This window comes from Parasteatoda tepidariorum, chromosome 9 (genome assembly GCF_982258835.1).
Source record: "Parasteatoda tepidariorum strain Cologne lab strain chromosome 9, Ptep-v5.0, whole genome shotgun sequence".
NCBI classification, from domain to species: domain Eukaryota; kingdom Metazoa; phylum Arthropoda; class Arachnida; order Araneae; family Theridiidae; genus Parasteatoda; species Parasteatoda tepidariorum.
In genome coordinates this window covers 12665258-12683265 of record NC_141763.1, presented here as the reverse complement: position 1 = coordinate 12683265, position 18008 = coordinate 12665258, and the positions used below count along the sequence as shown (strand labels likewise).

General features: G+C 29.7%; 1 protein-coding gene across 4 annotated transcripts in view; it reads left to right on the top strand.

The window, feature by feature from the left end:
• LOC107456677 (VPS9 domain-containing protein 1) overlaps positions 1-18008 on the top strand; it is a 47471-nt gene that overhangs the window by 9254 nt on the left and 20209 nt on the right. For all 4 annotated transcript variants that reach the window (XM_087150890.1, XM_087150887.1, XM_087150888.1 and 1 more), the window contains exons 3-11: positions 1375-1447; positions 2718-2816; positions 5922-6012; positions 6099-6201; positions 6671-6734; positions 7881-7932; positions 9544-9634; positions 11120-11202; positions 13614-13723. In XM_087150890.1, the coding sequence (XP_087007016.1) occupies positions 1375-1447; positions 2718-2816; positions 5922-6012; positions 6099-6201; positions 6671-6734; positions 7881-7932; positions 9544-9634; positions 11120-11202; positions 13614-13723 (766 nt within the window). The remainder of the gene's footprint in view (positions 1-1374; positions 1448-2717; positions 2817-5921; positions 6013-6098; positions 6202-6670; positions 6735-7880; positions 7933-9543; positions 9635-11119; positions 11203-13613; positions 13724-18008) is intronic.

The window sequence follows — 18008 nt, the reverse complement described above, 5'->3', positions numbered from 1 at the left end:
TTGGGTTGTTGCAATTCAGAAAATATGGTATCCCCCTTGGCAAAATTGTGGCGACATTGTAGCAGAATGTTACCGAGTTCTTGCAGAAAGAATTTTCCTTTGGGAAGTAAAAAATTTTGCTTTCCTTTTGGGCAGAAATTTTCAAAAGATTTTATCTTTTAACTTCAGAATTATACTCAAAAGATGCTTTTCTCGCACATCAGAGTGGAAAAAAATGCTTATGATTTTTCTATTCTCATTTGAGAATAATGAAAAATAAAGAATAATGAAGTAAAAAATTTGACTTTCTTTTCTGTAGAAATTTTCGTTTTTTTTCTTCATGAAGTCATTACTACTGATCTCCATGAAGCTTTTAAAATACAATATTATTTATTACAACAACTGAATCTCGAAATGAAAACATGCACTTAGTAACCCCTTTTGAAGAGTTCAATTCGCGTGATTTCGAGGTCGATCTTATTTTTTCAAGCGAAATAAGTATTATCATTTTTTTGTGATATATTTTTTATTTTATTGAGAAAAAAATGAATTTATTTTACCTTTTTCTGATGGCTTGGTTTCATTGCATCACTAATGTTTGCGTCATAAATAATATAATATTGTGATTTTAATACATCAACAACATTATGAACAAATTGTTATATTAAAATAGTTTTAAATATTTATATGTTTCAAATACCAACTTCTGTGCATAGGTAGAAATTGAGAAAATTTAATTACTGCTCTAAATTAATTTAATTTATTTTATCTTTTTCTGATAGCTTGATTTTATTGCATCACTAATGTTTGCATCATGAATAATATAATATTGTGAATGTAATATAATGATAACGTTATGAACAAATTGTTCTATCAAAATAGTTTTAAATGCTTATATGTTTCAAATAGGTAGAAATTGAGAAAATTTAGTTACTGCTCTAAAGTGCAGTGACCCAATAAAAAAAGAAAGGAAAAATAATCCATGCATATTTTTATTGGCCTGTTTAAACACCTCTATTATCACTTTTTTTTTAATAAAAAAAAGTTTATAAAGTGAATTTTAATGAGAAATTACAATACAAAAAATGTGTAATGTTCTCAGTTCTGATGAAATATGTTATTTTTTGACAATGAAGACTATAATGTTGAACTAAAAGTCCAAGTACCACATCGGCATACAATTCCTTTGCATCAATTGTTGGTCTGAGGGAACAATAATAATTATTTCTGGATGTCGAATGAAATTTCAGTCATTCTGGACCAACAAACCATCGTTAAATTTCAAGCCCTACTGTTTACTATTAAGAATTTGCAGTTTTGTCTAATGAGAAATAGTTTCATTTAAAAGATTTTGTACATGACTTCTGTCTAAATACCATGCCTTATTTATTGTAGGCAGCATTTGAAAAATACGTCCAGAGTCTTCAGGCTTTAGCAATATATTTGAATGAAATGTTTAACTCTCTTGGTAAGTTTATTATTTCTTTCTCCAATTTTTTTCTAAATTTGTGCTTCAATTTAGAAACATGGTGCATAGCGTTTTTGGAAAGTGCCTAAAGGTGCTTATTTTTTATTTTGATTTTTTAAAAGCCCTTAAAGATCCTTTTTTTTATATTGTGTTTTTAAAAAGTGCTTGAAAATGCTTCCCTTTTCGAAAATGAGATTTTTCTTCTTTGCCGTGTAGATTTTCGAAACATATTATGCAAAAGCGTGGGTTTCACATTGTTCTGTTCAAAATTTTCACAATTCCTTCAAAGACAATGCATTTCGGCTTTCCGTGGGTCTGTTGCGTATGAAAGCGCCATTAATTTTGCATGTTTGATTAAATAATTGCGGGTCCGCATATTGAGCTGGGTTTGGTGAGATTCTTGCACTGTCATGTGAAACTCTGCTGCATTTTGCAAGATATTCTCAATTTCAGGCTTCATTTCCACCCTCATTTTTCGAACCGAAAAACTTTTCAATCTTTTTATGGTGGCAAATATAATCAGGAAAAGAGTTCTTTGTCAGAAACTAGTTATTTTATCATGATCATGTAAAGTCTTGGAAAATTATTTTGCATTTCGTTAACATATATAGTGCTTAAAATTATTCTTTTAGTGCTTAGAAAGTACTTAAAAGGATTCTTATTTTTTGTTGAAAGATTTGACTTCGTACCCTGTCGAAAATATTAAAAAAAAAAATATTGATTTAAACTTATCAATTATCTCCAATCTTTCTGATAGACTTTTAAGTTAAAGGTTAATATTTTTTTAAATTCAAAGCTTTGGATTATAGATCTAATGACTCAAAGGGTTTAACAAAAGTCATTTTCTTTAGCTGGATTGGCAGGATCTTTGCAAGTTTTCAAGCCATCTTATATGATATGCTTTAATAGTTCAGACAATATTGAGCTATTTGAATTTGTTATAAAATTCACTATTGCAAAGTATTCTCACAAAGCAAATAGTTCAATAAAAATTTTCATACGTTTTCTTACATCAAAATATTTTGATATTCTAGGAAAATAGATGGCGTAAATGAAAAAGTAAGAATAAAATTAATGGCATTGGTTTCAAAAATCAGGGAAATTGGATAAATTGATTTTGAAAAATCCAAGAAAGTTTTTTTTCTTCTTTTTTCTAGATATTTGTGTCCCGACCTGGTTATAAAGCGAGTGTGGAAAGAAATTCTTATAAGTACTGTACATAGTACTTGAAGTGATGAAAGGCTAAAGCTTTTATATTTCCTTTTATTAGGTTTTGAAAAGATGATGGAAAAGATTCGCGAAATGAAGCATGTTCTAAGTATGATTCATGAGTGCTCAGATAGATTAACTGCCATTTCAGATAAAACAGGTAAATACCACAAACGATGTCATCAGCGCATAGTACATGGCAAGTAGATGTAGTTGTGAATTTAATTTAATTTTATTTGTAACTGCTGTTGGACAGCCGACCCAATGTTTGAGTTTATGACTACTAGTGTTCGACTCCGTAGCCTTGTAATTTTAAACCCAATCCAGAGAACAAGGGAACTCCTGGATCAAATATTGGGATACTTTTTAATGGAACTAACCCGCAATTGCGTTACATGGAGAGGGAAACTGTTAGACAAATAATAGGAGTTAAAAGGTATGAGGTTCGATTTTCCGTCGTCGATCTCATGCATTCAACTTGCGTCGGTGACGTCATGGTCTGCGGGGATCGGCCAGTTTATTTTCATTTGCTGTTGGTCGTTCTTGCGTGGATCATGACGTCACCTGCTATCTGTATTTAAGCTTCTGTTGAAGCAGATCATTTTGTATTCTTTCTTTTCGTCACTCTGTGTGTGACATTCTTTATTACTAATGTTTTTAAATAAACTCATTTATTCAGAAACTTCGTTTCTCTTTTATTGTTGACATGACAAATATGATATTCTGCGAGAATCTCGGCTGTCAGAAACAACGAAAACCTTCCACGGTTAGCCTGACGGCAAAGGGACTCTAACCCATGATCCACCTACCACTGAGGATATTTTTACGTCAGCACTGTGGTCGGTGCCAGCCGGATGTAGAATTTGAATTGACCAGCTATTGCTGTGATCGAACCCGGGTCACCTCATTGGGAGGCTAGCGCTCTGAGCCACCACGGCTCTTGCAAGTTTAATTGTATTATGAAAGGGCTTGTGTCCGCAACTTATTGAAACAAAAGAGCAAAAGTTTCAATTTACAAAATTGCCTAGTTTTTAAAAGAACCACAAAAAATTATTGATTTTATATTTTAGTATTTGCTTATATATATTTGATTTTGGATTTAAAATAAACGACTTGAAATGTGGAATAGTATTCATATAAAAAACATAAATACGGATAGATAGTTACATCAATGGGAGTACTGGCTTTGCATGCCTTTTAAAAGTTTAATTAAATCTGGCTTATAACTTGTTTTAAGTTTCAAGCAAGACTCCAGATTTTTATTTGTTAGTTGAATTAAAAACCAATTTTAATTTAATTTATTTAAACAGTACATAGTGTGCAGAATTTCAAATATTTTTATTTTAATTTGCGAATATACACATTACTTTATGTATTACATACAATTTACTTTACTCTGTCTTTACATTTTAAAACAAATTGATATTGTTCTTATCATAATGCGTAATTCTTAAATTTTAATCTATTGATATAAAAAGAAAACAAGAACATGTTGCATAGCATTTGTGAAAAGTGTTTATTTTCAATTTTCGTTTTTTAAAAGCCCTTAAAGGTGCTTTTTTCATGGGGTGTTTTTAAAAAGTGCTTAATTTTCTCTTTTCAAAAATGAGATTTTTTTTCTTTACCATGTCGATTCTCGCTGCCTATTATGCAAAAGCATGAATTTGGCATTGTTCTATTCCACGTTTTCACAATTTATTCAACCACAATCACTTTTGGCGTGTTGTCGGTCTGTAACGTATGATAGCGCCAATCATGTTACATGTTTGATGAAATACTTGGGAGTGACTACTGATCTGCGTTCGGTGAGATTCTTGCACAATCGTGTGCAACTCTGATGCATTTTGCAAGATATCCTCAATTTCAGGCTTCATTTTCCACCCTCTGAAATCGAACCGAAAAATCTCTCTATCTTTTAATGGTGGCTAATATAATCAAGAAAAGAGTTCTTTGTCAGAAACTAGTTATTTTATCATGATCATATAAAGTGTTTGAAAATTATTTTGCATTTTGTTAATGCATGTAGTGCTTAAAAAGTACTTAAAAGGTGCTTATTTTTTGTTGATAGATTTGGCTACGCACCCTGAAGAAAGATTTGTGCATTAACAAATTTCATGTGCAATATGGCATGTATTTAATTAACTTCATGTTAGTTAACATTCTGTAACTTATATGGAAAAACATAGCTCAATCTTAGCCAGCAATGTTCAGAATAAAATATGCCATCTTCTTTATAAACAACCATGTGACATTCAGGTCATATGTCAAGTGGTTATGTATTGGTGGTCTTATTCTTGAGAGTTTTCCATTTCTGATTGATCATTAAAATAGCCTTATTCCTTCAAAACATTGTGTTGTGTACTATAGTTTGTCTATGAAAAGAACTTTCATAGTCATTCGTCTGGAGTGGTGGTTACGAGGTTTAACTATTTCGAATAGGGATGTTGGTTCATTATTTAATGCAGGTTTTGACTTGAAATGGCAAGAGAAAAGGAATCAGGAAAGAAAAAAGCGCTCCTCTTTGCAATGAACTATTTCTTGTTTCCATAGCAACATTATTATAGACTTCGTGGCGATGGGGCGTTCTATCTATAGACAAACTATACATATCATTTAAAAGTGAAATTTTATAAAAAGAAAGTATTTAAGACTATTTCTCTTCCCTTTTTATCGAATTTGCTGGAACCAATAGTATTTTTTTTAGAGAGGGCTGACTGTACTTCATTGTACATTATTTGCTAATGGTTATTGCAAGTTGGCAACTGGCAACAAAGTCACCTGGGCATTAGAAAATAGTTTTTTTTTTATTTATGCCTTTTTTTGTTAGTTAATCATAAAATCATAAAATAAATTCTTTGATTTTGTGTAAGCGGGTGGGTGACCACTTTGATCAGTCTGCGTAGGGACTGAGGGTATGCGGATTCGGTCCTTGTTAAACTGTTCTACCTTAAATTGCTCGACTTTGCTCGCAGGTTGTCGGGCTACCAAAGCAGGGGAGCCATTCCCTCTGCAGTGGATTGAAATTTCGATGGCAGGTCTTTGGATAATCCTCCGGAATGTTTCTCAGACTGTCGCCAATAGCCCATTGTGCAGCTCTAGTGCGACGTAAATAAAGTATCTTTGATTTTGTTCAGAAAATTGTATGTTCAAAAAAAAAAAAAAAGAAAGTAGGAAATTGATGAAGTGTTTATAAACAGTTGAACAAATGACATAAAACTAATTGTTTACAATTATTGGTGAACTTAAAAAGAGTATTTTATTTTAGTTCAGTCTCCATCTGCTCCAAGTCTACCTGTTCTAAAATCAGACACATGTGTAACACTAAGGAAGTCAAGAGAAAATCTTAATCTGTTTAAGTATGCTTGCATTTAGTTCATTTAAATCAAACAACAAAAGAAATAAATTCTTATTCATTCACTTCTTAAACCTTTTTTTTTTTTAGACTTCCAGCTATTGAGAAACTCCAAAATGAAAACACGACACTCTTTAAACAGTATCAATGGCGCATTGAAAGAGCGAAAGATAATTACGCAAGAACAAATTTGGTAAAGTTTTTTTTATTCCATTTTCATGTCATATTTACAATGCTTTAAAGAGCTATCAGAAAAGTGCTGAAAAAGCCTAAAGATAATAATACAAAAACAAATCCGGTAAAACTTTCTCGTGTAATTTTCGCAATATATTTGCAATATTTTATGAATTATCAGGGGCAAACTAAGTACAAAAGATAATTACACAAGAAAAAATCTGATAAAGTTTTTTTTATACTACATAAATTTTATATTTGCAATGTTTTAAAGAATTTTCAGTGGCATTTTGAAAGAGCTATCTTTGACTCTCAAATTTTAAAATGTAATCTAATCGATAAAAAATTGGATGAATGTTCTTTTCACAAAAACAAAAATATTTCTCATTGTTATTAGCAATTTCAGTTATCCATGATTAAATATGAAAATTTCACAAATTCTGTATGAGATTCATTTTTATTGAATTACTATATCCTGACTATTTCAGAAACTAGAACTTGAGAGACGAATAGCTGAAAATGATGTCATAGCGAAGAAAAAATTTGATATAGTATCCTTTAGTTCTAATATATTTAACATAGTTTTTCACTTTATTAAAGGCCCTCAACTTAATAAATTAGCTTAGGTTTAATTGTTGCTGAGAAATAATTCTTATGTGTGGTGTAGAGGGCATTCACTTTTAAAAAAATAACTTTTTTTGATTTTATGTCTCTGCTTTATAGACAATAGCTACGCTCGAATACGCCATCTAGGGAGAAGACTTGTTCCATGCCTTTGGCCCTTCTTTCTCCTCCTCTTTTCAGTTGTATAGGAATGTACTATGATATTTTTCCTTTTCTTAGTATTTTTCGTATTTGTTAAAAATATTTTTTAAAATTTCCATAACGCTTTCTTTTAGAAGTATGTTTAATGTAGTTTTCAGTTCCATATAGTTTCCTAACTTAAAAGATTTTAATCTGTTGGAAAATCAAGACAGAAACTAACATACTTCCTTCTTCTATGACTCTCCACACACTAATGGTGAAAGCTTGCGAAATGTTACCATAGGTAGAGAGTTCTGCTCTATGCCACGTGTAGCCCATTTCGATAGCCAATATTGGTTGAAAATCAATATTATAATTGTCTAATTATATTTTTTTAGCCAGTGATTATATAATAGCATAATTTGAGATTTTGAAAATTTAGTTTTCAAGAAGCAATAATAGCAAGTAAAAGTGTCATAATGTCTTGTGAAAACAATTATTTCCTATCAGGCTGTAATCGTCAAATGATTAAAATTAGCAATCTTAAATCAAATTAAAATTATGATTAAAATTAGCAATCTTAAATAAAGAATGAATATAAATACAAATAATCAACGAATTAGTTTATGGAATTAGATAAACAAGCTTTTGAACTTTAATGATTTGAAAATCACATTGCGTAGGTAAATTTCAGAAAATTCTGTATTCTGCATTTTAAGGCAATATCGTAATTAATATTAAGATTAGCTAGGCTAGGCTATGCTATGCTGCGCCTTAACGGCTTCCGAGGTTTAGCAATAACTCCACGAATAATGTGTTATTACTTATTTATGCTTTTAAAGTTATTATGAATTACTATTAAGTTCTGTTAGTATGCAGAATCTGTGTTAATTTTATTGTAGCTGTAGTTTGCTAAGAACTATTTAATTTTGTTCCTTGACTCATTTCCATTGGCTGTAAAACAATTACAAAAAGAGCGAGCAAGCGTTGCGGAACAAGAAATGAAGTAATTATCAAATTTTAATTCAACTAATTTTTGTTTTCATTTGGATTAAGCTACACAAAGTATTATTGAGTGGCTTAATCCAAAATTTAATTCAAAACTAATTGCACTAGCTTTATTGTTGTTATGATTTGTATCATTAATATGCTATGATTATATTTGAATAGTGACATGACCCACCCTATTTGTTTAGGGTTTACGTCAAGATTACATCAGGATCATACAACTGGATTGATACATGATTACAACTTCAATCAAAGATTGCCACAAGGGACAATGATACAAAATGCGGCCAAACAAGCAAATTATATAAAATAGGTCAAAGGACCCTTATAGTATTAGCTGATTATAGGGTAGGAGGTCCAAGGACCCTTATATCTACCACTCCACTTCCACACATTATATAACATGGTAGATAAAAACAATAAATAACACAGATTATTGATCTGCAGGAAATGTAGAATAAAAAGAAATAAAAGTTACAGAAGTACCCAAAGGGGCAAACAGACAGTCAAAAGACCATAGTAATAAAATCAAACACAATAAAATCATAATGTAATAAAGTCAAACACAAAAAAGTTAAAATTACAGAAAAGTTAAATATCGTAATGGAAAAAAGCAGGTAAAACCAATATAAAAATTGTAAACAGTTGAGAGTGATAAAAACCCCCCATGAAAGCGTAAAATCAAGCCCCAGTAGAAAAGATGAATGACAAATAATTAATAACATAAAATCATTAAAAAGAAAACGTTAAAAATGGAATAAAGTAAAACATTAAGTTAAAAGCCAATGAACTGCTTGAGACACCCAAGAAGTAGGGAGCGCAGGTTCTGGGTCTTATTGCCTGTCTCCGAGTACATCTTCCAGTGTTTGTTTAATAATAGAGAAGATAATTTTTCTGCTGGCCAAATTGGCAAAACATTGGTGTTGATTAAAATTGGTAAAGTTATTGTCACGAAGTGTCCGGATTTGGGAACAACTAAAAATTAAATGTACATTTATGCTTGAAAAATTTAATATGTGTAATAAATATTTAAAAGGTCCAATCATTAGATCAAAAGTTATTCAGGGTGGTCCGTTCTTTTGCTCTTTGTACATCAGATTTAAAGTAAGATTTAACTAAAATTTGGTAAAACGGATCGTCTAGGAAATTTAAATCAGTAATGATTCAAATCTGTACGTAATGTGAATCATTTTCTGACTAGACTCAGTTAGTTTTTTAACCACTCATTCAAATCTCTATGTACATTGACTCGAATCAGTTGATTCTTTTAAAATGGATGTTGGTAATTTAAATTTAAAAAAAATATTGTTATTCATTTTATTTAATCTGTCTAAATAAATAACAATAAAAAAAATACAATAAGTCAATCTATTGATTTAAATTCTAATTTGAATCAACTAGTTCAAATAGTATTTTATTTTGTTACTTTTTTTATGGAATTAAAATTAAGCATGAAAATGTTGCTTATTTACACGCTGTTTTATTTATTCTGATAAGTTAAATATATTTAATTTTTTATATCATTTAAAGTGGCTATTTGTAAACTATGGCATTCTACTATAGGTTACAAATAGCGTGCATTTTAAAATTTTTTCTAATTTTTTTTAAGAAAGTTTTTTGGAAATCAGCAACTTCTGAGTGAAAGTGAAAGAGAAAAACGAGACCTCTTTGTATCCGTTATAGAATATACAAAAACTGAAGTAAGTGCAATTATATATTAAGTCATAAACTTATCTAGTTATAATTCAGAAACAGATGGAGAAAAAAACTTTAAATTTCTAAAAATACTTTCAGAAAATAGGCAAATTATTTGTATTGTAATTAATGCATTATTAATATGAGTAGCAAAATCAAACGAATAGTTCCTGAGAGATCGAATTTTAAAGAAGACTTATTTTTAAAATTCGGTTTCTCAGGAACTATTAGATCAATTTTGCTCAATTTACCTTGTAAAATTACTTTCTTTAAAATGATTTAAAAAAATTATGCACTTTAAAATTCAAAATGTTTTTGACTGTCATTAAATGAAATAATAAATATTTACTAAAAGTTATATTATGGAATTATCTTTGGATAAACAAATTTTATAACTGTGTGCAAAAACGTTTTGATTTGCTTAAAAAGTTCTCGAGATATGGCGAAATAATGCAAAAGGTAAAATTTATATTAAGGGGTCCGAGCTTTGGACTGCTCTCCTGACCAAACAATTGGGATCTTATTTTCCAGATTGTGGCTACTCCCTATATTTTGAGGATCAAAAATCCGAATCCGTCATCAAAAAGGCATGTTTATTCAGACAAAATATGTTTTCATGTCTGATTCCGTAACTTAAAATATCGTTTGCACTAATTAATTTGCATATGTATCCCTTCAAATCATTAAGATTGAGTCCTATTATTTGAAACTCCGATCATTGGGTCAAAAATGTTCAAGGTGGTCTGTTTATTTTTTGCACACTGTACAATTTTGATATGCATCTACAAATAATTTATGTACTGTTATAGGCTGAACTTTCTTACATTTGTCAACCATAATATATTTTTTGACCACTAAATAAATATCTAGCCAATAGTGGGAACGTTATGTGTATATATATCTAGATAATTTAAAAAGTGCTTAATTTTCCCCTTTCGAAAATGAGTTTTTTTCTCTTTATTTTGTCGATTTTCACCAAAAGCGTGCTTTTCACATTGTTTTATTCAACGTTTTTACAATTAATTCAACCACAATCCATTTCGGCCTACCGTCGATCCGTAACGTATGATAAGCGCCAATAATTTTGCATGTTTGATGAAATACTTGCGAGTTCGCATGTCCGTCAACTGAGCTGAGTTCGGTGAGATTTTAGCACTCTTATGTGCAACTCTGCTGCATTTTGCAAGATATTTTCCATTTCAGGCTTCATTTTCCACCCTCTGAAATCGAACCAAAAAATTTCACGATCTTTTTATGGCAGCTAATATAATCAAGAGATATAGTTCTTTGTCAGAAACTAGTCATTTTATCATGATCATGTAAAGTCTTAGAAAATTATTTTGGATTTTGTTAATGTATATAGTGCTTAAAAAAATATTTTTAATGCTTAAAAAGTACTTTAAAGGTGCTTATTTTTTTTGAAAGATTTGGCTATGCACCCTGTTCTATCTTATCTTATTTAATAAAATGTCATTTTTTGTATGATGAAGACATGGCCTTGCACCTGGAAAATAAATTATTGGGAAATTTCTGACGTGGATGCTGTGAAAAAAATATTCGAAACAACAATGAGGTAATTAATTATTTTTATCTCTCTCCTCAGATTGTTATATTATAACTGAAACAAAATAATGATAAGCCGCATTTTTTTCAAAGGTATCATGCATACCTGCCAGGTCTCCTGTTTTTTAATGAACACTCCTGTATTTTACGAATGTATAGAGTTTACTCTTATATTCTCAAATTTCTCCATGGATTGGGTTCAAAATTACAAAGAAGAGTTGAACATTAGTAGCCGTAAGCCCAAAATTGAGTCTGCTATACTAAGGCGGTTATAAATTATAATAGTTTAAGTAATTATAAATAATCATTTTAAAAAAATCTTCATTAGATTGAGATTTATATACATATTTTTTACTTCGCTAAATGTAAGTGCTTATATTATTTCAGATTTTGAATTTCTCTTTTTGACTTGCATGATTATGCATTATATATTAAAACTCTACTCGTGGCCTGAAAAACGTTGCTAGTAAAATCTCAGTTACTTATTCCTCCAATGTTGGCAGGAATGTAACATGTATGAATTAAACTGTTTGGTTAAGGCTTAGAATCGGTGATCCCTTAATTTGGCGATAAATTTTGTTTAGTTTTGCTGAAACGTCTTTCTATTTATTATGATATTTTTTCTGGCCTTTATTTTTATTTTTGAGTTTTTGTTTACTGTTATGTAATTAGTTCTTTATTTATTTTCATGTATATTGGTATACTTTCAAATACAAAAGATGCCTCCAGTTACAAACTATTACCAAAATGTTCTTTATTATTTTTTCTCTAGTTAAATTCTTCAAAAAGTTTTGTGAATTTCCATTAGATACCAGCACAACAGGCAGAAGCATCTTATTGATCACATGAAAATATTGGTGCTTTTTGCAAAAAAACTTTCCTAAATTAGACGTTTTTGGTTAATTGGAAATGTTCCTTGGTTAGACTTTTTTCATAGATGAAATTCTTAAAAAAATTTTTTTTTAGTACTTTTCACAAATATGTACTATACTACAGGGTGTGTAACGTTTTTAAAAAGTGCTTAAAGGTGCTTTTTTTACATAGTTTTAAAAAAATGCTTAATTTTCCCTTTTCGAAAATGAACATTTTTACTTTACCATGTTGATTTTCGCCTTGGTTTATGCAAAAGGGTGGTTTTCACATTGTTCTATTCAACATTTTCACAAATCATTCAAACACAATGCATTTCAGCATACCGTAGTTCCGCGGCGTATGAAAGCGGCAATCATTTAACGTGTTTGGTGAAACGCTTGCAAGTCCGCATATGCATATACTGAGCTAGATTCAGTGGGAATTCTTCTTGCAGTATCATGTGCAACTCGGCTGCATTTTGCAAGAGATTCTCGATTTCTGGATACATTTTCCTCCCTCTCAAATGGAACCGAAAAATCTCTCTATATTTTTTTGGTGGCTAATGTAATCCAGAAAAAGAGTTCTTTGTCAGAAACTAGTTATTTTATCATGATCATGTAAATTCTTTGAAAATTATTTTGCATTTTGTTAATGCATATAGTGCTTAAAAATATTTGAGTGCTTAAAAGGTGCTTACTTTTTGTTAAAAGATTTACCCAGGCACCCTGTGCTAACATTCCAGGATTTCATTTAGATGGCAGCCTACTGGCGAAAATATCTTAGTTCTCTTTTGAGCGGACTGTTAAAAGTTCAACTAATGCAAACAGTTTTTTTTTCTTTGAAAAATAAATACTTTTTTCTATCACAATAACTCTGTGCTTACTATGTTGTATCTTAAATAAATGCTCTCATGTATCAAATCTAATACGTTTTTAATAGCAATTTAATGACCCATTAATTCATTTTTATTTATTTAATGTTAGTTTTAAAACTGTGCAAAAATTTTATGCAAACAGATTCATTATTTTTTTCTGGAATTAGATGGATATCTTGCAATGCTTATGTAGATTTTTATCATAATACTTAATTTAAGGAATTTCATTTTACTACCATGTAAGTGGCAATGACCTTGTATATTCTTTTGCATTATTCTTTATTGGAATTAAATTTATTTAATTTCAACTATTAACCTTAATTTATTTTTTTACTATAGTTAAAATCTGTGACCTTGTTCTAAATCATTTGACATTAATATATATGAAATCCTTAAATTTGTACAATACGTATCGTGTCTTAATACACATTGTACAATATTATGTATTTTTTATGATGGCACTGACAAAATGAACTCAATTATTTTATTATCAGGTTCATGACAATAGAATGAAAACAACTAAATTGAATATTCATATTGGTTTTAAAATCATGTGACATTTTTTTATATGTAATACATAGTACATCTTGTTCAAATTCTCACAACTGTAATAGTATCTAATAAATTAAAAAATATTTGTTTAACACAATTAAATTTTTCTTTACCCAAATGTTTAAAAATCTCTTCTTACACAGATGCAGTGATCATCCCTTGTCCCAATGGATAACAATGGTTAAGACAAACATAAAAAGAGATGTCGACGCAAGTTTAAGACATTATTCTCAATTCCAGAAGCTTTTACCAAGTGAGTGCAAACATTTCTAATATGTGAGATATAAGCAAAAGAAACAATGTACAGTTAGAAAAATAAATTAGTAAATACCCTGAATAACTAATGATCGGAATTCCCATGGCAGAATCGCAGCGACGTGTTACAGAGTTCTTGCAGAAAGATTTTTCTTTTTAAAAGTGAAATATTTTCGTTTCTACAGAAATTTACCCGTAAAATTTTAATCATGCATTTAGATAATCTCTTTTTGATGTGCTCAATTTACAACAATCAATGTAACGGTTTTGATTGTTTTTTCGGCAGATATTGATTTTAACATGGTTTTTAAGTATACCGATATATTTCGAACAATATGGTAGGTTAGAATCGTGCATTTGAGTATTTATTTTTCAGGCAATAATTGTATCAAATTTTTGCCAGTTATTGCGATTGATTTCTCCTTAGTTTTTAAATCCGATATTTTCACTATATTATTTATTACAATAACCTACTCTCGAAATGAAACATGCATTTGAAAAGCCAGATTCGCGTGATTTTGTGGTCGATCTTTTTATCGGCGATTACTACTACAGATTTCGTGACTTTTAATTATTTTTTTTATTGTGATGGTTATTTACAAAATACAAAAAGGAAATAATTAGTGTGTTTTCTCCCCCAAAAAAATCCAAGAATTTCATCTTTAATATTAGAATAAAAAATTATTACATGTTCAATTAAAAAAAAGTATATAGTTTTTTTTGTGAACACAGCACTTTTGTTATTTTAAATTAGTAACATATACATCTGTTATTATTAAAAGTATCTTGCAGGAAGATATTAGTGCTAGAGAGTTTTGTCGCAGATAACTCCAAAAAATTCTGGCACAGGGATCGGAATTTCTTATACTATAACATGGTGCGTATCATTTTTAAAAAGTGCTTAAAGGTGCTTATTTTCGATTTTCATTATTTAAAAGCTCTTAAAGGTGCTTTTTTCATGGGATGTTTTTGAAAAGTGCTTAGCTTTCTCTTTTCGAAAATGAGATTTTTTCGTTACCATGTCGATTTTCGCCACATATTATGCAAAAGCGTGCTTTTCACGTTGTTCCATTCAACGTTTTCACAATTCATTTTGGCGCACTGTTGGTCCATAGCGTATGAAAGCGACAATCTTTTTACATGCTTGATGAAATACTTGCAAGTTGATGTACGTCTCATGAGCTGGGTTTGGTGAGATTATTGCAGGGTTTGAAAAAACCGTTTTTTTAAAAAAAAACCCAACCCGCATGGGTTTTATTGAAAAAACCTGGGGAAAATTGGGTTTTATACGAAAAAACCGGAGGAAAGTTGTTTTTTTTTCATTTAGTAAACATGATCTTAAAAAGTTTTACTGCATAATTATTTTTATTATTAAATAGTATTGTATAAGCTTAAAAATAGAAATAAATCCAAAAAGTTAATATAAAATACATATAACAAAATTAAAATAAGTTTAAAGAACGCATTGTCACTAATACATATTTGAATCTTCTTTATTGTTAAGACATAACGTTTCACAATTTTTAACTCAAGCATTATATAATATAAATGCAACAGTAATATAAAAGGAACAAGTTTATTAATCTTTTTGTTTCCACACACATTTATTTACTATATTTAATAAGCACATAAAAATATTACCTATCGTAAATTTATAATCAGTAAATATTTATAATCAGTAAAAACTAAAATAAAATGAACTAAAATAAAATAAAACTTTAATAAAACAGATATAAGTATTTGATGGTCTTCCATATATTTATAATAAGATTAATAGAAAGTGACATTAAAATGACGTATAATTATAAAGAGTATTAGTAGTTCGTCACATTTTTTTTCCTTCAAATATTTAACCTTAGAAAGAAGGCTTTATTTTTAGATAAATAATTTTAACTTTATACTTTTAATTTCAAAAAACATATTAATATAAAAAAAAATATATATATAAAAAGTTTAAGCTTATTTTTCTTTTAAAGCAGAAAATAAAACTGTTTAAATTAGTTAATGTATCACTTAGTAAAAGAAATTTTTTTTTTGTTTCTTTACAATTTTTTTAAAGATATGATTGAAAGGAACAGAATAAATTATATTCAAGTGAAATCGTAAAAATAATATTTAAAAAGGGTAGCTACTTTTTTTTTTTTTTTGATGATGAGAAACTTTCTCCAAACAGTTAAAAATTGTCAGCAGAAGTTAAGAGTTAATTTTAAAAAAAAGGTCCAATTTTATTTATTTATTATTATTATACACCAGATTCAAAGTGTCCACATTTCTCCCTTAGATAGCGATACACTTTTACTAGTTTTGTAGCTTTATCTATTCCTAATCTGTTTCGTAGTTTACTCCACACCAAACCGAAGGTTGAAAAGTGCCTTTCGATGGAGGCAGAGGATGCTGGTGCTAAGCGTAAAGAAAAAAAGAATTTGCAGAAATTTTGTGGAAGCTTGGAATTTTTTTCACTTTTTTTTGCCATAATTTTCCACCATTTTTGAGAGGAAAACTGTTGAATAACAGTGTCATGCATCATTGATTTTGGAAAGTACTCAGGATCAAAAATTTTGAATGCCATAACACCTGGCAGAAATTCTGAGTGATGCTTAGAAAGCCAGTCTTCTGCTAATTGTTCTTGATCATGATTTAGAAGTTGTCCTCTTGTTTTGGGATCCATAATATAAGCTAATAAATGAGGTTTCTAATTCCTCACATGATATTAAGTTTATCCATATTTCAACAGCTTCTGAAATTGAGGTATTTTCTGATTGAAGCTTATTTAAAGCTTCAGAAACTATTGACAACTGCGTTTCCAAATTAATATCTTCTTGGTAAATTCCAACATTATTTAATATTTTTGATGCATTTTTATTGAATTCATTCTGATGTTTAAGAGCAATCTCACGATATTTATGGTAATTATTGACTAAAGTTTTTACGCAGCCACAATATGAACTGCACCTAGTATCATTTGGTAACTGGGGCATTAAGCAGTTTTTTTCATTTGCCCATCTATGTACTTGATGCACATTTCTAAAATATTTGTTAACTTCCATGATGTGTCCAATAACAGTATTAGGAGATACTTCTTTTTCAACCAAATTTAAAAGATGGGCAGAACATCCATAGGTTATAAGTTTTGGATGTGTTTCTTTTAAAATTTCCCACATCTTCCCCATTTTATTTTCATTATCGGTTACTACATACTGTGCTGTTTAATTTCTCTTGACATTTTTTAATAGCAGCTTCCACAACTGATGCACATTGATGAGATGTCTTCTTTACCGAGCCTGCATCATATACTTTCAAAAGATGGCTGCTAGTTCCTGTATGAATGGTAACTGCTTGAGTAGGATCATTTTTCACACTAGACCAACCGTCAAATGCTAGAGTTAAACTACTGTTTTGGACCATTTCTATAAGTTGTTGATCGACTTCCATTGCAGCCTCATTGAAAAGATTGCCTCCAATATCTTTAGCAGATGGTGGTTTATAGCCTGGCCTTAATTTTTCAATAATTTGCTTAAAATAATCAAGTTCAGCAACATTGAAAGGTATATTTCCTGCATAAAGAAAAGTTGATGCAGCTTTTTCCAGTTCTTTCTTTTGCACAGCTGTTGTTCGGCAAAGAAAATCAGAAATATTACTTTGGTAGGCATTGCAAGAAGAAGTGCTTGGTACTGAGCTAGTTATTGAAGAAATTTCACTACTTGTTACGGAATCTTGCATTAAAGCAATTTCAGATTGGTTGGATTTATCATTTTCTCTTTGCTTAGTTTTTCTAGCTGCACATTTTAGCAAATGAGCTTTGATTCTTTCAATTTTACAGCTCAAAAATTATTTACAATGTTTGCATTGACATTTTGAATCTCCATCAATTTTTATTGTCTCATTCCATTCACATGCAGATTTTCTTCCACTTCCTATTGCTTTCGGCATTTTTTAAAAATAAAAAGCTTTAAAAACAATCCTAAACTATATTCAAATTCACTATGAAAGAAGACTCACTAATATCAGATATTTTGATTTGGACTGTAAGCAGACCACTATGTCAGCATCAAAACCAAAACTATACTTTAACTGCCTAGACATGACCAAATTTGATTTAAGTAAAGCATGGGGGAACCCCCTTTCTAGAAATATTTTCATACTATTTTTGTTTTGCCTTATTTTGTTACTTTTCTTTTTAGGGGTGTGTCAGTGACAGTCCTTTTACTTATACAATAGATATTTTTATGCTTAAAAAAATATTTTTATTAAAAATGCTTTTGTGAATTAAAAATGATATCCAT